The sequence below is a fragment of the Notamacropus eugenii genome, chromosome 6, assembly GCF_028372415.1.
Source record: "Notamacropus eugenii isolate mMacEug1 chromosome 6, mMacEug1.pri_v2, whole genome shotgun sequence".
In the NCBI taxonomy this organism is placed as follows: Eukaryota; Metazoa; Chordata; class Mammalia; order Diprotodontia; family Macropodidae; genus Notamacropus; species Notamacropus eugenii.
The window spans coordinates 150,341,690-150,367,524 of record NC_092877.1 but is presented as its reverse complement, the minus strand read 5'-3'; the positions used below and the strand labels follow the sequence as shown (position 1 = coordinate 150,367,524).

At 34.7% G+C, this 25,835-nt stretch overlaps 1 protein-coding gene across 5 annotated transcripts in view; it reads left to right on the top strand.

The window, feature by feature from the left end:
- Positions 1–25,835, top strand: part of FBXW7 (F-box and WD repeat domain containing 7) — a 289,833-nt gene that overhangs the window by 235,079 nt on the left and 28,919 nt on the right. For 4 of the 5 annotated variants that reach the window (XM_072621264.1, XM_072621261.1, XM_072621262.1 and 1 more), the window contains 2 exons: positions 19,761–19,843; positions 23,908–24,049. In XM_072621264.1, the coding sequence (XP_072477365.1) occupies positions 19,761–19,843; positions 23,908–24,049 (225 nt within the window). Of the gene's footprint in view, positions 1–16,817; positions 17,256–19,760; positions 19,844–23,907; positions 24,050–25,835 lie in introns of those variants that run through there. The other variant, XM_072621263.1, reaches the window with a different exon arrangement.

The window sequence follows — 25,835 nt, the reverse complement described above, 5'->3', positions numbered from 1 at the left end:
CTGTATGACCTGGGAAGGGTGCTGAACCTATGTCTGTCTCAGTTTCCTCAACTGTAAAATGGGAATAATAATAGCACTTGCCTCCCAGGGTTGTTGTGAGGATCACATGAGATAATAGTTGTAAAGTGCCTGACACATAGTAATATAATAATGTTTATTATTATTATTATTATGTTTATTATTAATAAATGTTCCCTTTATTATTTGTGGTTGAGAAATGCATCATCTCTGTACCCAGCACAGACAGGACGTTAGAATTATGTGTCAATTAACATGTCCATATTTTTTGACCCGGTGATTACTCTGTTAAGCACTCCAAGGACTTCAGTGATCGGTGAAGGCCCAGCACTCACAAAAATATTATGGCAGCACTTTTTTTAAGTTGGTCAACAACTATATGCATAGTAGAGAGCCATTGACAGGGATGACTAAATCAACCCAGGCTGTCAAGTTGTAGTACGTTAACATAATGGAATACTATTCTGTTATGTAAGAAATGATACGATAAGTGCAAAAGAGCAAGTGGAGACTTCACATGAACTGATGCAAAGTAAACTAAATAGAACCAGGAAGACAGCATTTACAGTGATTACAATGTAAATGGAAGAACAACTACAACAAAACAGTTGAAACTGCCATCAAGTTATAATTACTGAGCTTGATCCCACATAAGGAAGATGAGAATACCCCTCCCTCTCTACTTTACCGAAATGGGGGGGGGGCGGTATTGTGGCATAACATTGCTGATGATTTTGAACTTTATTTTCTGTCTTGGTTAGTTTTGCTGAACTTTTGCCTCATCACCCTTTTATTCATTCTTTGTTCTGAGGGATGGCTCTCTGAGAGAATGATTAGAGATACATTGCAAGATATAGATGGTATAAAATCAAAACATTTTAGTATAAATTTATATTAAAAAAAGAACCATTTGTTGATTATGTAAGGCATGACTGTAAACTTTTGAATTTTTTCTCCATTTATAGTCATTAAAAAAAAACTTTAGTTTGCCAAAATATTTAGACATTATTGTCTTTAAAGAAAACATGCTTGAAAATCAAACCTTTCACCTAGACAAAATATTGTATAAATAATTAAAATCCTTTCAACCTAAACCATTCCATTTTACTACTAATCAAAAGAGACAAAAACAGATCACATCCCTTTACAATAAATATAATTATAATAGGAACATCTTTATAAGAAAAAATTTAATAAGCCCTAGCCCATGGTCTACTTCTCAGTTAATAAACATTTAGTAAGTGCCTAATCTCTGTCAAACACAAAGTGCTATGGATAAAGCATTAGACTAAGTGCTCAAGACATAAGGAAAAGCAAATAACAGTCTCTTCTGAGGTGGCATGTCAGAAGAGGAGGCCTTTGCAAGAGATGTTATGCAGGTAAACTCAGCAGATCTTGGCAATAGCTTGGATATGGGGGGTGAGAGAGATTGAGGAATCATGAATAATACCAAAGTTACAAACCTAGGAGGATGACTGTGCCTTGTACAGTAGCAAAAATTTGGAAGAGGGGACATTTGGGGAGGAAGTAGGAGGGCATGAATTCAGTTTTGGACATGATGAATTTAACATGTTTATAGAACATTCACTTCAGGATATTCAGTAGACAATTGATGATGCCAGATTGTAGGTCAGCAAAGAGGTTAGGGCTAGATAAGTAGATTGGAGAATTATTAGGTTAGACATCATAATTGAATCCATGGGGGCTAATGAGATCACCAAGTGAAATAGCATAGAAGGAGAAGAGAAGAAGGCCCAGAACCCAGTCCCATGGGGTGCCCAGGGTTAGCAGGAGTAACATGGGTAAAGATCCAAGCAAAGAAGACTAAGGAGAGGTCAGGCAGGAAGCAGGAGAACCAGAATTGAAGACTGTCACAGAAACCTAGAGAGAAAGGAGTATTAAGGAGTAGGCTGAAGAGAAGGTTGAGTGTTGAGAAAAGGCCATCAGATCTGAAGAGATTGCTAAGTCACTTTGTAGAGTGTAGTTTCAGTTGAATGATGAGTTTAGAAGACAGACTGTTGACAGTTCAAAAGAGTAAGAGGAAAGGATGTGGAAGCATTTATTGTAGATGACTTTTGTAAGGGTGGTATTTCTATTGAGTGTTTTTTGAAGACAAGGAAAACATGAATGTATTGATCGGCAGTAGAAAAGTAGTAGACAAGGAGAGATTGAATATGGGTGAGATAGTAGGGATGAGAGAGGGCAATTTGATGGAGAGGACAGAATGGAGGATCATTGTGCATGTAGGGAGTTGCTTTGACAAGAAAAATGGCCACGTCATTATGTGAGATGGGGTGGAGTAGGGGGTTGAAGGTGGAGATAGTAGTAGAAGGCATCTCAGCAACTGATGAAGAAGAAAGTAAAAACAAAATTTGAGCCACATATATGTACTTCTTTTAATCACTTTAAAATGTGAATGGTTGTTTATTGAACCAATATTTGTGTTTCTCTTTTCTAATTGGAATAAAGGGTTGATTAGCAAGTTCCTTCTAGCTTCTATACTCTATTGATTGGAACATCAAAAACTCAGATGCACTTAATGCATAAAGAATAGGAAGTCAAACTATGGGGTATGGTTTCTGCTTTCATGTTTAAGAAGAACCATCACTGAAAAAGAGGCTTCAGTTCTGTGTGTGTGTGTGTGTGTGTGTGTGTGTGTGTGTGTGTGTGTGTGTGTAGGCAGAATAAGGAGTAATGGGTGAAACACATTAAAAAGAGATACCAACTGAATTAGAAGAAAAGGCTTGCTTCTTCCTACAGTTATAACTCAAAAAAATGGAAAGAGCTACTTCTTGAAGTCAGTTCCCCGTCACTAGAGTTCTTCAAACAGAGGCTTTTCCCTGGTTCTAAAATCTTATGACTTTTATAAATTTCTAGACTTTAATTTATAATTTGAATCCTCAAATATGTTAGGATTTGCCTTGTCATCCCATCCCAATTCGCTTGATATTGTTGTACTCTTATAGTATATTAGTATGATGATTGAGGCTCTACTAGACAAAAGTTAAATATGGTATCTACCTTCAGAAATGGTAAATTTATTGCCCTATCAGCTTAATACTTGGATCTAATTATGAAAAAATCAATGAACTATCACTTTACAGTGCATAAAAGTTGAGAACTATATACTGTTACATTATTTTCATTATTGAAACAGTAAAGGTAACACTGTAACATTATGGATGAAGTTACATCACAGATAAAATGATTTAACTCAAATTCTTCCAGGTCCTGTTTTGTTAAATGTACCAATGAATTAGTAAGAGAAAAAAAAAGTTCTTAATTTGAGGTGAGAGTGAAGGGTTATGGGACGCATGAAGAACACTTAGTTTTCTCCTGACTCTTCTTCCTTCCTCCAAACTCTTGGAAGTTTTCTATTTCCTTGAGTGGGGTTGATGTGGCATATTTCCCTTTGGTGAGTAATTTGGAAATTTGGATGGAACTTTGGAATTTTTAAACAAGAAATGTATGAAAAGAATGAAAATGCAATTGTTCTTTAATGCAATTATGATCCAATGCTAAGAGTTCAAGTATATTCCCAACTCCCTTTCTTTGCCTCAACTTCACTTATAACTTTCATGGTAAATGAGTGAGAATTGTTTTTTATACTGCCTGTATTTTTTACTGTACAGAGATTGGAAAAAAGTTGTGCTGAACCCATAGTAATTAAATCATTAATGCTTCAGCCCACTTGCTGGGGCATTCTTTGTTTTATAGAACCTTTTGTTTGTTATAAAGGAACTTTCCTACATAAGAAATCCTATTATAGATTGTTAGTTATTCGAAGAGATCTCAGAATGACTTCTTCATAGCAAGTGATGTTATCAGGAAAATAGTTGATCATGGCCTTAGAAGAGCTCTACTTTTATCCTTTTTATTAAGAAACTTTCTTCCACTTCAAAGATCCCTGCAGCTTCACCAAAAAAAAAAAAAATGATACATTTAAACCACCATGGTTAAGTGGGAGAAAAAGAATGTGCATTAAGATCTAGGATTTAACAAAAAAAAGTATTTCTTACCCAAAACATGTATTTTTTTTTTTTACCTCTTGGGTTTGAAAATCTTTAAAAAAAAAAAAAAAAGGTAGTTTAAGCAGCTTACCATTTTACCATCAGTGAATAAATCAGTGAGCTTTTATTAAGCAACTACTGTGTGCTAGGTACTCTGCTAAACCGTGCGTGATGTTAGGCATCAGTTCTACTTGAAAATTGAAAATATGACTACTGTATAGAAAATTTTATTAGAACAGAAAATCAGGAAGCTTTCTCAGAGTTAATTTGATAAAAGTTTGCCTCAGTACTGCATTGGTACTACATGTGACTCATTAAACTAGTTTCATGATAGCCCAGCCAGCACAGTTCTTGTGAACTGTGGAAGAAGTGTCACTGTATACATTTATTCCATATAGATTAGAACAAACTTATAAAATTATTCTTATTAATTTGATATTTAGATAAGGAGGCCATTATTTCAATTCAGAAATTCTTTAATTCCTCAAAAAGAAAAAAATCCTCTTCTGATGCTTTATCCCCAGACTGGGTTTTTTAAAGATTATGCCTGAAGAGAGTAAGTTCTAATAGGTCCAAAGGCTTTTGTAGTAATAACCGTAATAATGACAGCAATGGTCACAATAATAAATGGTAAAAACTACGTACCACATCCCTATCAGCTTTACAGATTCAGTGATTGCTGAGCACCCAGCCACATGTGACCTGATGACTGGCGTTACGTAGTCTTCATAAGCTGTCGGGTAACAGATCTGCATACATACCAATAACTAGCAACAAACTATACTGGAGTCAAATCATTATCACAGACCAAAAATGTTCACAATTACCCAGGCATGACAATTCAGCCATCAAATTGAAGAACATCATTTTTAATAGATGTTGCCAAATCAAATACTCATAACCCCCCAGTGACATCGAATGAAAAGCTTTCAAAATAGTGAGACCTAGAAGAGGAGATAAAAGTCATGACAGAACAAGACGAGGTGGATTTCATCCCTGTTTTCCTCTCTGCTACTTGAATTATATCAAAGATCCTTTTGGTAAGCCTACAGTAGATGATAAGTTTATATTCCTAATACTTTATTTATCTACAAAAAGTTGCTTTATCCACCTGTGCCACAGTGAGTAGACAACTGACTTTTGGAAAAAAAAAAAAACTTGCAAGATACTTTGAACACAGTATTTCTTTGTTAATAAAATATAATCATTTAAAGCAAGTGTGGTTCTGGTGGTCTGTTGCCTGAGCTCTAAGCTAAGTTTAGGAATGCTCTTTATCAGACTGAATGAGGGAGTCAACACACCACAAAAGCATTTCCATAAAATTACAAGTAGTTGTATTATTAATAGATTTAATCCTGATTTGTGGATAAAACTGAGAGATTTAAAGTTTCAAGTTACAATAGTTAAGGGTAATATGTACCAATATGTAACCAATATGTAAGTCATTATAGCAAATTTTTCTTATAATTTAAAAACATTCTCATTTTAGTTCATTTTAAAAAGTATAGAGCCTTGAGTTTTCATATGAGATGTTGATTGAAAGCTGATAGCAACATTTTGTTCTTAACTTATTGTAATCATTTCCCTCAGAGAAATTTAACACTATAAAAAATTACTAATGAAGCATAAATCCTAAAGATTTTAAGCTAATGATAAAATGACCTTTTAATGCTTAAAATTAATACATTTATAGCATGTAAAACTTTTTTTCATTTGTAAGAGCTTATTGTTAGAAAATAAAATATTGATTTGCTACTTCTTGATTAAATTTAAGCTTCACATTAAAATGAGACATGGAACTGAATTGTTGTTTGTACCTAATCTTTTGATTTTATATAATTTAAATTCCTGAATGTATCTTCTTTTGATTTTATATAATTTAAATTCCTGAATGTATCTTTTCTCCTTCCTCTGTCTCAAAGACCATTTCTTGTAATAAAGATTAACCAAAAGTAAAAATGTGTTTTGGGGGAAGTAGCTTTGCAAACTCACATTTAAAAGTTAACATCTTAACTTTTTCTGAAACCCTTGCCCCCTGCCCCAAACATGTGAAAAAAGGCAAGGGAGATAAATTTTCTTAACTTTTCTCATGCATAGGTCTACATTTTCAGTATTTTTGTGTAGACATATATATGCTGTTTTATTGAGAGTCATTGTGACAGAGTAGGAATCTTGGAGTCAGGGGCCTAGGTTCTATCCTCTCATCTGACATCAGCTGTGCACCTTCCACCTGGGTAAATTATTTCACCTCCCAGAGTCTTAATTTCCTATTCTGTGAGATAGGAATAATTCTGCCCATAGCACTTAACTCAAAGGGTTACTTTCTGGCTTATGTGAAATAAGAAATATAAAATTCTTTATAAACTTTAAAGTCTTCTATAAATTTTATTTATTTGCTGAATAATATTACCGTTGCCCATGCATTTATACCGCCACACTGTTTAATAAGAGAGCCCTGATAATAGTAGTAGCTCTTGCTATAAACAAAACACTCCTACAAAAAACCAACCAACACACTAGGAACACTACTCTCTGGCTTATAAAAACCCTTGAGCTGTTATAGAGAAAAAGTCTGTGACTTAAATTTGCAAGTTGATACTTGGTTCAGACAAAATTCATATCAGGAAGAATAATAAATCAAGGCCAATTATTGATTTTCTGAGTATCTTTGGATGGCAGAACCTTTGGCTACCTACTTGTAAGAAGCAAGGTATCTACTACACTGATGTTCAGATAAATCAGTACTTTTCAACTCTCTTTTATGTGTAAGATTTTTATGAGAACTTTTCATGAAAATTAACCTCTCCAAGTGTTATATTGATAATCCTTCTTTTAATGTCCTTAATGAAATGCAAAAATCTTTGTAATGATTTTATTTTTATTAGAGGGAAAAACATCATAATCCTCACATTTTATACTCAAACCTAGTGGGGTAGAATGGGTGGGAATATAAGTTCTCTGAAGTCCAGAAGTTACAGTCACAAGTCACAGCAGAGAAGAAATGTTCCTAGAAATTAATTAGCTAGGCCAAACTGTTCTTGGAGGTATGATATGATGGACAGCACACCTTGAAATTAAAGAGTAAAGCATAACATCTAATATATTGAAAGCCTCTTGAAAAGTGAACAAATAATAATGTTGTTAACCGTTGTCCAAATTTGAGGTCCCTTTTAGTTCTAAACTTTTGATCACATTAGTTACTGAGTATGTCTGGGGGAAAAGATCCTACATAGTAACGATCTAAAATGTTTCTTTCAGTGTTTTGCATGTCTACATGCAATTTTTACTAGTTATAGTAATGGAAACAGGAACTACATGAATAATTTAAAGGTATAGATAATGCTCTTAAGCCCCTGCTCATGCCCACTATCAAGCATTTTTTACTACTTCAGGCCATATTAATCTTCTCTGAATTCCCATAAAACTTATATTCTTACTTCACAATTTAGCTCTTGATTATACTCTTGTCATATTATTGCCCTTCTTGTCTCCTCAGCTAGCTTTTAAGCTTTTTTCAGGCAGCTACCATGTCCAGCAGTTCTCTTCTGTCCTCAGTCTCAGTGATCTCCAAAGTAAGGGCCATGGCTTAATTACAGGATGTGTGAGATCAATCAGTTTGGGAGAACTGAGACAGGTCATATCGTTCCCTCCTCAAAATAGTCAATTTTGTGTGTATGTGTGTGTGTGTGTGTGTGTGTGTGTGTGTATGCCTGTGTGTGCGTGTGTATGTGAGTGTGTTGGGGGGGTATATCTCATATTTACCTTTATTCCCCATTCTTCCCATTCCTTTCTATAAGCTCCCAGTCTCACAGTTTCTATATGGACACATGCACAGCAGCAACTGCATAGGTACTGTTGGCAATATCTGCCTCACCCTTTGCTCCCCAGATTACCCCCATGAGCATCACTGGGCATTAGTGACCTGCAAATAAGAGTTCTCCCTTTTCACTTTGTGTGGGATAGAATGAATGAGTCTCACAGAGTGAATGGGGTAGATGGGTTGTGATCTTCAGCACAAATCATATTATATTATCTCCTCCCTCTCTCCAATTTGCTCCTCTTCCAGACGTCCTTATGCTATTGAAGGTACTATCATCTTTAACAATGACTTAGATTCCCAACCTCAATATTATATCTTCTACTTCTCACTGTTCTTCATCCAGTTGTCCAATCACTTACCAAATCTTATTATTTCTAGCTTTACAACATCTCTCTTATCTGTCTCCTTTTTTCCTTTCTCATGACCACTACTATAATTTTGACTTTTACCATATCTTGCCTGGATTTAGGTAGTACCCTTCTAATTGGTCTCTTTGCCATCGGTCTTTCCTCTCTAATTCATCTTCTTCCCAGTTAGTGAGGTGGAGGTCTGACTGTGCCACTCCCCTCCTCGGTAAATTTCAGTGGCTCCCTGTTTATTCTAGGATCAGATATTATGTCATCTTTATCTCATCCTTTAATTTATATTTTGAGGAGGGGAGGGGGACGTTATTAGTTCAGTAGTAGGGATAGGGACTTTACTTGTTGGTATAGGAAACAGTGATCAAGAAGTTCCTTTGCCTTTGTAGGTTTGTACCTTCTTCGCTACTGATAGTCTTGGAGAATTGCCTAGAGCACTGAAAGGTTAATTGTCTTACCCCAGGGTTATGGGGTCATTAAATATGAGGGCTTCATTCCCAGGTCTTCTTGGTTCCAAGGCCAGTTATCTGTTCGCTATCCCACAATGCTTTTTTTAATACACTAGTACATTTCTATGTCTATAAATGGATAAATATACACATTGGAGATATTAATTTTTTAAACCAATAGGATCAATGCATTTTGGACACTGTTGCTAGCTCTTCTTGGTGCCCTTTAAGAAGGGCTGAAGAGGTCTTGAGCCGAAAAAATTTAAGAAGTCCTGCAGAGAACCATTACTTTGTAGATGGTTGCAAAATCTTGATTAGTGATTTAATTTGTTTTGTTTTGATCTGATTCTGTTGTTTTATTAGTTTCGGGAATTCCCTCTACCAATCAGATTGACCAGTCATCTGTTGTTTTATGGTTAGAAAGGCATTGAGAAGTTGAGTGTACTTAATCAGGGTTACATAGCTGGTATGTGTCAGAGGCTGAGTTTGAATCTAGATTTTTCAATCCATTACACCACACTGCATTCATACTTTACAAATGTCCTTTATCCATTGCTTTTCATTTCCTTTTTGAACTGCCAACTACATTAGCTAATTAAGGGTTCCACACCTTCTCATTCCTTCTTATCTTCTGACAAGGAGAAACATGGTATTTAAGAGAGAGGAGCAGCTGGCTTATCCTGTTTAGATTACGTGTCCAGTACTGGGAAAATCAAGACTTTTATCCACAAGGGTCAGTTGTAAAATGTTGCTGCTATAGACTTTTTTTTTTGCCTTGACTCATAGGCAGTCTTATGGAGACTCAGCTTAAGGCCTATCTTTGAGTTTTCCTGAATAGCAGAAAAAGCACTAAACTGGCATTCACTAAACTAGGCTGCTTTGTGACCTTGGACAAGCTGAACCCTTAACCTGTGAGCACTGATTGAGAACTTGCGCCAGGCACTGTTCTAACTTCTAGAGATACAAAGAAGGGCAAAAACAAACAAACCCCACCTGCTTCTGCTTCCACAGAAGGGGAGGCAAGGCAGTTAGGGTTAAGTGATTGCCCAAGATCACACAGGTAGTAAATGTCAAGTGTCTGAGGTCGAATTTGAATTCAGATCCTCCTGACTCCAGGGCCTGTGTTCTATTCACTGTGCCACTTAGCCACTTAGAACCCCACAGAGTTCATTTTCAAATGGAGAGAATATGTAAATAACTGAGTTAATACAAGAAATGTACAGAGTGGGGCTTAGTTTCCTTATTTCTAAGCTGAGACAAATAAATGTTCTCTGAGATTTCTTACAGTTCTCAAAATTTTGTTAGCCAGGAGTCAAACTAGAATTGTGGGTGTGTTTGTTCTCTGTTGCTGAAGAAGACCATGCCATCAGAGAAATGATGACATGACTTGCACTTGACTTTGTTTTGAGTGAGGGAGGGCTGTGCGGGTCACCAGAGCCATCCAAATCCAGTGACCAGATATTCATCAGGATGACTGGAGATGTCCAGGAAGTACCATCAGGAACAGTGTACCCTTTAAAAGAGGTAGCCAAATGGGTTACCAAACGAAATTTATTCTTTGTTAAAACAAAACATTCATATCCCCTACACTCTTAGACTTTTTCATTCGCTTGGACCCAACTTGATTCTTCATATTTATTTGGATTTTCTTTGCTTGGTTAAGAGACTTGTTCAGAAATGTTTGAGATTCTTCCTGAAATGTTATATTCATTTATTAGTGTAGAAGAAAAATTGTTTATTTTGTGTTTTGGAAAAGAGCCTACCAGGAACAAATTTATTAATTGAATTATTCTAATTCTAAGCATCTCTGTTAATAAATGCAAAAGGGACAGAGTTTCTCTATGTTTTTGTAAATATCTGACCCAAACCATTTCTACTCACAATGTATACTGTTCCCAAACAGGGACACAGTCCCACAGCAAAATAAAACATAGTTACAGAGCTCGTGAAACTTTAATGAACAGTTTTAATTCATCAAGCACAACAATAGTCCCATAACTTTTGGCACACCTTAGAAAAAAAAAAGTTTCCTAAAACCTTTCAATCCCTCTTAAATGACTTGATCTAAGCATTCTCTTTTCCACATGGTGAAAGATGAGGTCAGGAGATACTTTTCTTAACTAAATTAATTAAATAGTTTTCTTAGTTAGACCACTTCATAGAGGGGGAGTGACACGAAAGGCTTGGTATCTCAGTATCCTTCTACATCAGCCTGAAACTTTTAAGAATTTTTAGGTTTTCTTGACAAGTTGAGTTATTCTCTACTGACTTACTGGGGCTTATCATCAGATGGTTTCATTGGCATTATGAGAAGGACAGGGTGCACAATATTACTTGAATTAAGAGGATCTTTGGCAAGCATCTAACACTGCAAACCTGTTCTTTGTAATTTTTTTCCTCTGGGGGTGGTGACCATGAATAGAATTAGAGGCAATTTGGCATAGTGGATAAAGAGACTGGCTTTGAATCAAGAAGACCTAGAATCAAGTACTGACTCCTTACAACTAGATTTTTATGAGTAGCTTGGACACTAGAGAAAAAAGTACAGGATCTTTTTTTAATGAAAGTTCTAATGTATAGTGAAAATACCATGATTTTCATTTCATTGATTTAGAGCTCAAAAGAAATCTTAAAGTTTATCTATTCCAACATCCTCACTTTATTTTACAGAAGAAGAAACTGAATCGTGGAGATGTTTTAAGACGTGGCCCAACAAATCAGAGCCTAGGTTCTAACCAAGGCTTCAATTACAAGACCATCATTCTTTCCATTTGTTAATTTCTGTCGTCCGTAACCTATATATTTTTTTCACAGTGAGAGCATCAGGCATGAAGAAGAAACTTTTTTACATTATCCTTTAACATTTTTTCCCAAAAAAAATGTTTCTTTTGTTTTTGTATATATTATATATCTTTCCTGTTTTTCCTTACTCCACTAGTCTCAGACTTCTCCCATAAACAAAAGCCAGTTTTTTTATAATTATCATGGAACACTCAGGTGTCTGAGGAATTTTAAATGAATATTATACAGAGGGAAATGAAGAGGCATATGGTGCATGTGAGCAAGCTGCAACATATACAAACAAGGAGCTTCAGGAAAAAACTGGGGTAAAGGATGTCATGAGGGAATACATGAGTGAAAAAGAGGAGTCACATGGTGAAGGCAAGGGTTCACAGTGGGGCAGACCAAGTGTTCTACTGGCATCCTAAAGAAATGTCGGTAGCAAGTGAAAAAGCCACCCCTCCTCCTCTTCCCCCTTTCCTCTCCCCTTGCCGCCCAGTCTTTCTTAACTTTACTTAGTCAACAAGCTTGTAGTATCTTGTTGAGGACTTGTGTCATACAGGATGGATAGGCCTTGATTTACACCACTGGAAGGAATATCCTATTCAATCAAATTACAATCTCACTTGACCAGTAGTCCTTTTACCTTTAAAATAATCCTTGAAACTTAGATCTTTATTTAACAACAAAATGGTTTCCCTGTTTCATCCACACTCCCCCAATTTTCTTATATTTGTTTCTATATGAAATCTTGGGCTTAGTGATTTTACAAGGTTTATGTATTTTGATCTGCAATAAAGCAATGCCCCCAACACTCTCCTCCCCCCGCCCCCCCGCCAAAAAAAAAAAATCTGTTCCCTAACTGATAAGTAGTCTAGCTGACTTGGGGAATATTCTGATAAGGTACACAGCTACCTCCATGTCCAAGTGAAAAAAATGAATGATAGATGTGCATATTGTTTTAACTAATGATTACTGTTATTGAACAAAATCATTAGCTTGCCAAATCCAGTTGTAACCCTGTCAGTATGAAATTGCATACCAGAAGGTTAATGACAGTGAGTTAGTGAAGCTTCACAGAATTGGGTATGACCTCTACATGCCCGACATTCCTTTCTTCCTGGGTTAAAGTTTTAAACAGCCTCTCCTGGATCCAGAGAGGATGCCCAGGGCCAGAAATGTAATTGTAGCTGGTGGCTTTTCCACCATAACAGTGGGGTAAAGGTTGCCATGACAATAAAACCAAAAGGATTGTTGACACTTAAGAGTTGAAACTTTTTTCTCCTATTGGTTTAAAAATGGGATATAAAAGTATTTCAAGATTAGCATAGTAATTAAAAGATGCAAATATCTGCATTGTTACCTTATTATTTTATAGCAAAGATGAATGGGTTCTTTGCTTTCACAAATACCACAACCTAAAGTAATTTTCTATTTGATTGTGGCTATAAAAGACCATTGACTCATCTAACACTGCTTTCTAATGCTGTGATCCTGGGAAGGTTGTTCATTGGATTTGCATTCATTGGTTAATATTGTTTGCTATTGTGTCCAACTGGAAACCAACTCAAACCCAGTCTCCAAAAGGAGTTACTTTTCTTCTACTAGACAAACAGCAGCTTGACTGGATAATTTATTGCCATTGTTTCCCTGAAGTTCATTGCCATGTAGTGATGTAGCTGCACCTCCAATTATCTTTAGAACCTTTCTACTATCCTTCCTATTTATGGCTCTTTCTCACTTCAGTGCATCAAGATACAACTGGTTGGAAAGTCTTGCTTAATATTTGTTCTCTGTATATACCTTTAAACCAGTGGAGTTGTATTGGAATAAGCATTTTATGACCTCTTTGTTGATGGCTACTTAATTTTTCAAAAAGGTTTATAAGCGGTGAAATTGCTAAGTAAATATATACAGGAAGGAAAACTTTTGTGACTTTAACCTAACATAAAAAAATTACCTTTTATGGCTAAGTTATAAAGTAAGGTAAATTCATATTTAGGTGAGTGAAATTGACTATGTATAAGCATATTAGAAGAGGTTATAATTGCTGTTTTATTTATAAATATTTGTACAAAAAAAGAAATGAATACTTTTTTTCCTTTGTAGTTATTTACTTTCCCCTCTTTTGGTAAACTTACTTACATTCCAGCAATTTTATATACAGAATGTTAACAATAGAATTTTGTGTAATTAACTTTTTTAAATCATAGAAAGTGCAAGTTTGCAATGATAAAATGCTGCTTTTACACTGAAAACTTTTGCATCTACTTGATAGGTATAGTACAGCTTTCCCATATTGATCCAATAACATGTTCTTCATATCAAATTGATAACATTTAAGATAATTTTGCAATTTCAGATGGACTGGATTTATGCATTGAGCAATCACTTGGAAACTGGCCACTGGCTACAGGAACTCAAGCTACTCTCTTTTGACTTGCCTACTTAGGATTTGACTTCCCTAGCCAATGGGCTTCTACTTCAGGTCTAGGACTGACCATCTCAAAGGGGAGATGGTAAACCCTGGGATGGATTTGCCTTCTTTTTACCACTGTTCTGGCTGATTTCTTTAATGGAATCTAAAGCTTTTTTTTTTTTCCCAGAATTTCTGTAGTCTGCATAGAAAAATGTTTTATTTATACATATACACTCATTTTTTTTTTAAGTTTTAAGTTAAGTTTTTATGTCTCTATGTAGAAATGTTCTACAGGTTCCAAACATCTGGCTTAGAAAGACCTGGCTTGAAGTACAACCCATTTATAAATTGGTATTTCTTTTTAAGTATTTAACACTTTAGATGAGACTTCCATAACCCTAAGCGATGTGGTTCAGATTTAGATTGTGACCTAGTACTATCATTGAAAAGCTTGACGCTATGGCGCTAAAGTTTCATTTATTTGGATTCTACGTAGTTGAAATTCATATAGGTAAGAAAACTTTACTTTTTAAGCCCTTAATGGCAAAGATAAATACTACATATTTGGAGGAAATTTTAAAATATTTTAAATGATTGCTTTTAAAGTTCTCTAAATGATGAGGGTGGGAGTAGACTTTTTAAAATTTGTGTGCTCATAGTTATAAGATCCTAGTGATATTTGTACCTAATTAATTATGTATGAGGTTTTGGGATACCTACTCCCTGATCAGCTGTTTTAAGATTAGTTCCTGCAGGAACTGTGTAAAGATGGTAAGAAAAAGTCACACCGGGCATGAACAGTGAATTTAGTTTCCCTTCTACCATGTTTCCTGATGACCATCCTGTCCAAGGGTTGCCTACCTTCTCCAAAGAGAAAATGTTGGGCCATCACTTTAAATTCCATATATGCGTCAATGAAATCTAACATAAAAATTCCTTTTCCTATACAAATTTTTAAGTGTATAAATAAATAAGTGACTAGTTCATAGTAAAAAAAATTCTAAGAATTGTAGATAATGAGACTGTAAGAACTTTATGTATATTATTGTAGCAGTTTGATTTCTTGCTGGAAGCAGAGATATTTCATTTTTAAAATAAATTCTTTATTTAGTAGATTTTTCTTCTACTGGATCTATACACATTTATACATACATACATACACTGAATTCTCCCTCAAGATCAATAATTTTTGTCTTATTTTCTGTTGTGCAGTGTTGTGTCATGTATCATATGATATCAGGTCATATCACATATTGCCAGCCAGTGGAATTTTTAAATGGCAGTCTCACAGTGATCCAATGTTCTTTGATTCTGTTCGTATAATTTTCAAGTGATGATCATATGAGTGGCAATGTGGTATGGTGGAAATAACATGGGAATTGTGATTTAAAGCCTGACTTGACCTGCAGCTTCCTCAGCTGTATTTTGGGGCTAATAATAACCTTATACCCTACAGGGCTGTTGTGAAGAAAGCCCTTCTGGCACTATATAAATGTGAACTACTATTTATTATTCAGTGAGCTCATATTTGTAATCTTGTTTTTATGTTTTAATCACTGACCTAGGGTTTTGTATCTCTTTCATCTAATGTTGCAGTTAAAAGAAATATTGTATTGATTAACAGAGCAAATGACAAATTGTTTAAAATGTTGACAACAGAAAATATCAAGTGACACATACACACACACACGTTGTTTTAAATTGAGTTACAGCAATTGGCAGTACCAATTCTATACCAACAGTCATTTCAAACCAGGATTGACTGTCTTGAAATCTTAAAATTTGTGAGTAAAAGCATTTTTTTGTTATTCTGAACAAAGATTTAGTTTGATCTTTAGAGTAGTAATTTTTTTAAAGGAAGTCAATTACTACTGCAGTCGAGAATATTTAAGAGTAATAAACCAAATAATATGAGGAAACTTTCAAAGCACAATATTCTGCTTATAATGTAGTACATTAATGAGGAGAGGAGGAATTAATTAACTAGATTATATAATAATGGACCTTTCTACTCTAAGGAATCTTCTGATTGCCTCCAAAGCCAGTTGTTTTCAACATTTTACAAGATGAACATTGGTACATTGTCCAGATTTGTACTTACACATATATACAATATAAACCATCAAGGAAAAGTTTACCTTTTAGGCAATTTTCATTGTATTGGTTATTTAAAATGTGTTCATGAGAATGTCAAAATAAATTTTAAAAAATAATTTTGAAAATAGATCTATACTTCTTTATGTGACCTGGTGAGAATGAGGGTCGTAAAATGCACACAGTCTGTGTGCCAAAGTAAAGGAATGGGGGGAAACACCTTTCAGTAAAACTTGTATATATTACCCTTTTGACTAATACTAACCCATCAGCATTCTTGTGATAACTTAAGTTCATGTAAATATGAGAGAATGGTGAGTTTTCCAGCCTTCTCTCTTAGACAGTAGGGAACAGAATGAAAAAGTATGAAGAGTTGTGATTTTCATTAAATTTTTAATTGACTTCAGTAGCACAGACTATAAAATTCATAAGCAAAGGTCTAATCTATATTACATAATTGTCACAAATGTTGTGCCCTCCAGAGCTATGCATGCTATTGCAAACCCTGCAAATAATATTATATTTCTCTCCTTGGGATTGATGACTCTGCATACCCAGTCTCTCCAGTCTTTTCTAGGACCAAGCATGATTCTAGTAAAAATAGCTGTTTTACTGTTAGACTATCCCAAAATATATGCTACTTAGGTTGTGTAAAAAGAATGAATTGGTAAAATGTTAGCTGCCTCTTAATGCTTTCCTAAAATCCTGTGCTCTTTTAATATGAAGATAAGAGACAAAAAGTTTGGGGAGGGGACAGTGGCATAGGGGCTGTCTCATTTCCTGCCCACATCCTCCCTCTGTTCGGTGCCTTGTGTGCTTACGGGCTCCCTGGAGCGGATCACCATATAATTGATGTGCAGTCTGCATTGCTGAATCCTGGACTGCACCATTCTGTGTTCGAGGGAAGATGTAATCTGATCCCTCTGCTGCTAAGGGAGGAATCTGTTCAGTCAAGGCTTTGACAGGGCATAGTCTCCTCCAATAATCTTCTCGGCTCTCGTTCATTATTCCCTCGAGTTCTCTTCAGTCGGGCTGCATGTATGTATGTGTGTCCTGAGAAGCGGTTTGATACTGAGCTGCATTTGCCTCTACAGTCGAGTTTTGTTGCTGGTTCTGCTGCCTAATCTTCCTTTTCTGACGTGCCTGAGCATGTCCACATTAGAGTCTGTGACATACCTACCTGAAAAAGGTTTATATTGTCAGAGACTGCCAAGCAGCCGGACACACGGGGGCACAGAGTCACTGAAGGGGAAAAATACAGAAAACATGGGGTTCTACGGCACGTTAAAAATGATTTTTTACAAAGTAAGTAATCTGTTTTCTTCCTGTGTTGTGCATGTGTGTGTGGTTGGCTAAGGAGGAAAATCTGTATCATCAGAGATGGCTGCAGTATCCTCTAATTTTGGTGGGTGGCTAGATGCCTGGTATTCTGTTTTATGCTGTGATTGAAAGCAAATAAGGAAGAGAACATGAGCTGTAAAAAGCTTGAATTTAGGAATCTGAATAAGTAGTGCCATTTTAAAATTGAGCATTTATCGCCAAAAATCTATTATGACTTTGAAATGTAGCTCCCTGAATGCTGACCTGGAAATTCTCTAACCTTAGTTTGTTTTTAATGAATCTTACAGCTATGATTTTTCCATCTTATACATGATTTTCCCCCTTGGTTGTGGTGAAGTATAGGATTGCTACAGCACTTGAGAATTAGATTTGCATTTCTTTTAAAATTCATTTATTATCCTTCTATACCAAAATATGCAAAAATTGATTATATTTGTAAGTCAGTATTTCAGTAAACTGTATGTCATCTAAAAGACTTCTGAATTCCTGGGTAAATATATTATTTTTATTTTTTTTTCCGACAGTCCTTTACAAGGATTTCCTTAAGGCATTACATTGAACAATTTATTCATTGGAGGATCCCTAAGATGGGAATAAAGTTTGTTTTTAGTGTGTCAAATGGCAATTGCACCCGTATTATTTATGAGTGATCCTGAGAAGTTCTGAAAGCCAATACCACCAACTTAATTAGATCAGATACCCAGTTTTTTTTAAAACTAGTAAATGTGAAAATAAGCACCAGTGAGATAGTTATCCAAAGACCAGAATATTTTTTAAGGCATTCTCTACTGGTCCTTTGGTGCATGGATGCGTGAGTTTATGCGTCTGTATTTAGACACATATCAAATAATATTTTTGTCCAAGCTTTTATTTTGTTTTACATCTTTAAAAAGCATGTCTGCTTCAAGAAGGAGAAACAGTGATTTTTTTTTTAAAGAAGAATTACTTTAAAACAAATTTAATGAACAAGGAAACTTCTCCAAAATAGCAGAGAAGACCAGTTAGGAGTCTTTTACAGTTAGCTGTACTGAACCAAGGAATAAACTCTCTGTGTTTGTGCTGGCTTTTCCTACATGATGTTAAAAAGATGGTTCTCACTATCCTCAGCATTGCTCTGCAGGTCTGTTTTGGGAGCTTAGAGTTCTTTTTAGTTTTAATGTTATATAGTATGTTGTTCTGTGATGTTCCCATGTGAGGCAATAGGCAGGAAAACAAGGTTCCTTCAATGCAAGCTGCTGCTGCTGCTGCTGCTTTTTTTTTTTTTTTATCATAGAAATGAAAGAAGCTATCCATCACTTTGGAGGCTGTTGGGTTTTCTCATATACCTTGAAAACAATAGTGAATCAGGGAACAAACATAGGGGAGAAAACATTTAATGTTGGGGAAAAAAGTTAGATTTTTGCCATCAGATTTCATTCTTTTCAGTTTTCAAATACATGTAGTTTGGGTAAACTCAACTGACTAATATTGAAGTATGTTCTAAAACTTGATATTCTACCAAAAAGAGATCTGAAAGTGAACACATAATATCATTATAATAAAAACAGCATTCTGAAAATATTTTTTGTGCAGTGCTATGTAATGAAGCAAGATATAAGACTTAAATCCCAGATATGTATTTGGCTCATAGGGTAGCACAACACTTTATATAGATGTTAATTGTATCCCTTGCTTTGAAGATTTGGGGCATTTTAATTTAGTACAAGATTATTTTAGTTCTAAATGTATATGTGTGCATATGGAAACCTAATGATGAATCAATTGATTTTTTCCCCCAAGAATGTTCTTTTTTTTTTTTTGACAGCTAGCCCTTTGATTTTATGAAGTTATTTTTTTCTCTTTCAGTATTCTCTTTGCCTGTTAATTATTTGAATAACAGTTGATATTTATGATAAGATTTTATAACTTCTGTTGTCTTTTCCTCATAGTAAATGTCAGTATGCTTCAAAAGTTCACTTAGTTTTGCTAAAAAGTCTAAGAAATGAACTCAGAATGTTTTAAAATTCACATGCAGTTCAAGAGGAGAGGGATACTTTTTAATGTGCCTCTTATCTATATAAGCTGTCATGAAACATGCCCTTCTTAGAGTAAATAGATGACATAGAAATACACAGTAACAGAATGTCATACCAAAGCAACAAAAACTAAATGTTCCCATGAAAAGGACCATTCCACATGTTTTAACCATCTTGATACCTAGGCATCTTGTGATTAAATGGATACACACTTAAAAGCTTTCGTATTTTTTCCCACTTATTTAATTAATGGTATCCTGCTAACATTGTTTGTAAGTGTGTTTTTTAATATTCTGTTTATGCTAGATAGCCTCTGAGATTCCTTTCAGCTCTGGGAGTTTATGATTTAGATGGAAATTTTAAAATTTTCAGGGTTACTAGCTAAAAATGATATAGTTTGAAAAATTTTAAAACATATACATATATATAACATATATATTTTTTTATCTTATAGATGAAAAGAAAGTTGGACCATGGTTCTGAGGTCCGGTCATTTTCTTTGGGAAAGAAACCATGCAAAGTCTCAGAATATACAAGGTAATTAAGTGAAATAACTAATTCTCTCTCATAATTCTTATGTACATCCTCTTTTTCCAGTTGCTATGATGAAAGACAGCTTTCCACTTATTTTCAATTGTTGATGATTTAAAAGTATTATGTTACCAAATTTCAGTGGTATTAAAAGATTTTTTAATAAAGGAGGGACAGTGTTTCTTATTTAAGGATTTGTGTTGTTCCAACAATTACCTATGAAGCAAAGCATTTCATGGATAGAAGCTTTCACTTAAGACTAAAATGTGAACTGGATACAATTTTTAAAAGCACAGTTCTTAAGAAATTCTGAAAAGGAAATCCCAAAATGTGAGTATCAGGTTGCTATAGCAACTGTGATCCTAAGGTAGAAATTTATACATGCAAAACTGAACACTCAGTTTTAAGCTAATAATACAAACCTCATAATTACTAACTAAAGTTTATTTCTTGAAATTATTGTTAGATATTACATTTTACTTGCTTAGTAGTTCTTACATGTTTTCAGTACATACATTTTCATACCAATCCAGTAGTAACCATAACAACTAGCCACAATTGTTCTCTTGTGTCTTATTGAAGCATTCCATCATTTGAGGATTTATACGTCACTACAAAACTTTTCTCACTCTCATGTTAATTAGTCTAACTTAAGCATACTATCTTTTAAGATGACAATTAAAAGTAACTTTTGGTGGTTTATGTGTATCCTTTAAAAATTAAAGAAAGGTATCAATCCTTTCAGAATTTAAATTTACATTTTTCAAGTGTCTTAAAATTTCTCTGAATACCAGGCTGAAAGTTGGTCCATGAATTTTTACTGGTGCATCTCTGTCTCTCCCTTTCTCTGTCTCTGTCTCTCTCTCTCTCTTTCTGCCTCTGTCTCTCCCTTTCTCTCTCTCTCTCTCTCTCTTCGATAAATATTTAGGAGAAGTTATTTTTATGCCTTACGTTGCTGCTTAAAGAAAACCGGACCCCCTCCACACACCCCTTCCTCTTTCATTTAGATTACCATTACCACTAATTTCCTTGCAATAAAATTTTCTTTGCTTTATCTCGGTTCTAGAAGACATCATTCTTACAGATTATTCTGTAAAAAGTATGATACCTCTGTATAATTATTACTGTTTACATCACAGGACAATTGAAGGGGAAGACAGTGTAGTATGAAAAACATACTTTGTTCTATAACCACGTCTTCTTTCTTCTCGCACTGCCTGACTCTGATGTGTAGATTTTCTGTGTCTTCTGTTCCTTTCTTCTTCTTGCTTGCCTGCTCTTAGACAGTTTCTCTGCTTTTGGGCACCAGAGGGTGTGAAGTGATAAATGGAATGAAACTCTCAGGCTGTTTTCCTGTTTTTATTAGCTGTATTGGTAAAGAATTTGATGCCTGGGGGAGTTTGAATCAATTGTTAAAATGAGAATTGGGGTGTATCTGTGGATTTCAATGTTATTCCTCTTCTCTGTTAGCAATGATAATTGATATATGATCTGGGATCTATAAAAATATCTCATTGATTTTCCAAGCATCATAAAAAACTTTATTTTGGCACAGATATTTTACTTGCTTTATTAGTAAAGTCAGTGAAATGAAAGAAATTAGCTTTTTTCCCCTCTTTTATTCAAATAATACTATAATACTTTATAGTTTGGCTGCTAGGTGGCGCAGTGAATAGAGTGCCTCCCTTCTCCACTCCAACCCCCAGAACTGGAAAGACTTCAAATATAGCCTCAGAGGCTTACTAGACGTGTGAGCCTGGGCAAGTCACTTCACCCTGTTTGCCTCAGTTTCCTCCTCTGTCAAATGAGCTGGAGAAGGAAATAGCAATTCACTCCAGTGTCTTTCCAGTAAAATCCCATATTGGGTCATGGAGAGTAAGACATGACTGAAACAACTGAACAGCAGCAACAAAAAGCATATTATCTCATTTAATCCTTACAGGACTATGGTGAGTGTGCGCATGCACACGCATACGCACACGCACATGCACACATGCATATACACAGAGTTACTATAGTCCATTTCACAGGTGAGTAAGAAAGTGACTCAGGTTAAATAATTTGCCCATGGTTGTACAGCAAATAAATAGTAAAACTGAGGCTAGCACCCAGAAGTGGTACCTAGGTAGAGCTGAAAAGGATCTTAGAGGTCATGGAGTCTAACTCCCTTAGCTTCACTATGATATTTCTCCTAGCTAATTAACTATTTCAATGAAAGGTATACTTCTTCTTCTTGGGTTTTATTTGTAGTCATCTGTCTATACTTTTTCTAAGGAATATAAGCTTTTAGGGTATAGTTTCAAATGTCAGTTTTTCATAATATATTCACAAAACAAGAAAAATAGAGTTTTCTGATTTTTATTATCACCATAAAAACAGCTAGTCTTCATTATGGATCATATTTTAGAGTAAGGAAATGTGTAGGTAGGAGTTATGTTAGCTTTTTCACAAATAATTTCTGTAAAAAGAATTAGATTACATGTAGAGCAGTTGTCAATTTTGCATGATTTTACAGTGATCCAGATGCATGTTTGCCATTTTAAACGTGTGAGGATGGGCAAAGAGATCTCTTTCACATGATGTTGTGCATGCAAGACTTAGGAGTGTAGATCGTACTTATTTTAGAAAGTAAAATTAAATGATTTCTTCTTGAAGAAAGAGAAAAATAGGATCTTCACTTTGGAAGTAGGAAATTCATAGAAATAAGCCAAAGCAGTTTAATGCTACAAGTTGGTCTTTGTTTTGTAGTCTTAAAGGATCTAAATTATAGGAGAAGAGATTTTGTAAAATATATTGAAAGAATGAGATATTTTGTGAAATGGAGAGAGTTGGTAAAGTAGCAGAATCATGAGTTAGCATTTTCATTGATTATCAGAACATTGATAATCACCTATAGCAATGAGATTCTTCTTCCATTGATTAGATTTGAAAACCTTCACAAGTAGCATAGTGAATTTATAATGTATTACCTATATTAGTTGCTAAATAAAAAAGTTAATGAATAAGTATCATGTATTTTGCTCTTGTGATTTGCTTTCCCTTGCAAAGAAGGCCTCCATAGTATGGAAAGATTAAAATGATCACATCAATTCTTGATTTTTATGACTTCAAGCAAGTTTTATATGCTTTAATTAGAAAAAATGAAATAGTAGTATAATTAAGATTAAGACAGTGTGCTATCAGTAGGCATTTCTGTATAGAAGAATATAAGTTTTAGAGCTACAAAAGTCCCCTTTGAGATCATTTAATCTAGTGCCTTAGTTTTACAAATGAGGAAATTGAATTATTAATTTTTTTCTAAAAAATAATCTTTATACTTACATTTATCGAACAAAAATATTTAGGTGTTATCTCTTGTATTTTAGAATCAAATTTCTCCAGCCTCTCCTCTCTACTTAGATACCTTCTGGATAAAAAAGATACAAAATTTCAAACCAAGGAATATCCCTGTCAGTTATTATATATAATTAGAGAAGACTATCCCATAATAGTGAGGGAAGATTGTGAAGACATCTAGGGCAAAATTCAGAACTAATGGATACATTACTTCAGCTTTTTTATATTCTCACACACTACGTCCCTTATTAGATATAAACATTTGGATTATTTCTGCTGGAGAGTTGAAACTATCCCAATTCTCTTCTAGAAGGTAACTTAAACGTTAGCTTTCTATATAAGGTGATGCATCAGCAGCCCCGGTTAGTAGGATACGTGAGTTCTACGTACAATTAAATATTTTGATGTCATTTGTATGCTTATCCCCTACTGGTGATTTATAATATCAACTTTGTCATGGAGATTTTTTTACTCTCTTGAGAGAATCTGTACAGTTGTGATAGTAACAGGTGTTTATGTGGAAAAGAGGAAACTAACTAAGAATAGAAAAGTAGGTTTTACTTATCCCCATTCTTGTTGGGGAATTTTCAGGTTAAATGGTTAAAGTATGTAATGTGCACCAAATCATCATTGCCTTTTAGAATTAAGAAACTCTTATTCTTATTTCTAAAGAGGGGTGGGGGGCACAGAGAGCCGCTGTCTGCGTAGTACCTCCTCTGTTGTTTGTTTTGCAGCACTACCGGCCTAGTGCCATGCTCAGCAACACCTACCACATTTGGGGACCTCCGAGCGGCCAATGGCCAGGGTCAGCAAAGGCGCCGAATTACATCTGTCCAGCCACCTACGGGCCTTCAGGAATGGCTGAAAATGTTTCAGGTGACAAATCTAAATCGTCTTTGAAATGTTTTGCTTAATCATTAGTTATAAAAGGCTAATTTTAATTTTTGAATGTCAGTAATTTTTAAAAGATTATCCAGTACCGTTCATTTGTAACACATCATTAAAACCTTTTGCTTTTAGATTGGCAAAACTTCTTTTTACCCTTTGTGCCTTCATTATACGTGGTTTCTTGTCTTGCCTTGCTGTTTTTGAAGCCATATTGCTCCACACAAAGTCATTATTTTGAGGTGTATCCTCAGTGCTCTTCTGTAGTACTACTCTTTTGTAGGCATTTATTAGCTCCCCTAGTGACCCAAATGAGTTAATGCACCTTGCAAAGATGCAAAACCCATGCCAAGAATTCGTTTTCTAAGTATTTATATTATGTAAGGCCTTTCTGACTACCTCACAAGTCTTAAATACTGAAAATTTTGTAGGGAGAGAATATTGGTCATATACTGATTTAAAATAAGGTATATTGAAAGTGCTTCTTGGATCTATACCCAAGCACAGCACCAAACAAGCCAGGCAGATATGGCTTTTTGCTTGTGACTGCTTACATTCTCAGACATTGTAGGAATGCAGAGGGGAAGGTGGTTAACAAGAATATACTTTAATTATTTGAAGAGATTAGTTTAGATTTCAAAAGTCCTCTTCATTTATTTTGTTACTAGGTTCTTAAATCTAAGCAAAAAAACAGAAGTGCACTATTTTTCTTAACTGCTTTCTAGGCACACAGACAGCAATGTAGATTTTTAAATCATATATAGGTACTTAAACACACCCTTTTGCATCCACCAAAGTGATTTTTCTTGAACTAAGAGTGATCGTATACCATTTTAGATAGCAAAGTAAAGGCTCCAGGGATTGAAAATGATCGTTTTAGTAGTGGTATTCATCAAACGCTACAAAACCAAATAATAAATATTCATTTTCATGAAAAATCTTTTTCTTTTGGTTCTGAAAATTTACTAATGTTCAGTATTTTTCCCTACTGTGCCCTAGTATTGAGCCTTAACAATAATATGAACTTATTTCCTAAACAAATGAAGATATATCTTATGTATTATAATTATAATTGTATTCCTCTATCAACTATGTTGTTTAGAAATCCATTATTTTCCTGTTTATCTGAAGACAGTGTTATTTATTTTTGTGCTTATCTCTGATTTCAGCTTTTATTGTGAAACATGCCAATATTGCTGTTATTTCTTTACAGACATATTTCTTCATAGTGAGAGGTGAAAACTAAACACTTTTGCACGTTTTCAAAATGTACTTTGAAAAACAATTCATATAAGAGATTTTAAGTATAGCTCTGTGGACTGCAAAAAAGGGTGTGTTTATATATGCATGTACTTTTAAACTTTTCTTTCTTTGAGTTATGCTGTTTTCAAAGACGAGCTAGCTCTTTTCCTCGTACCCTATTACCAGAATGGTGGAAAATTAGTAGTACTAGTGATGACTGGAATTGTCATCGCTGTACCCAGTCTCAAAAGAAAATGATTAATTGGAGCAAATTATCTCAAGTTTCCATAGTGTCAGAAGGCAGCCCAGGGCAAAGTTTTACTCTTCATTTTAATGACCTAACCATTTTTATTTTTGTTTTTTTGGGTGGATAACCACAGTCGTATTTGGTTATTTGGTATAACCCCATTTTTCCTCATTGGTCAGTTTACAGTGTTTGGCATCTGTGCATTACCTTTACAGCAGTGCATTTTATTGATGATATCTTGTACAGTGTTTACTTGTTTTGATGGTGTCTCATCATATTAATTATTAA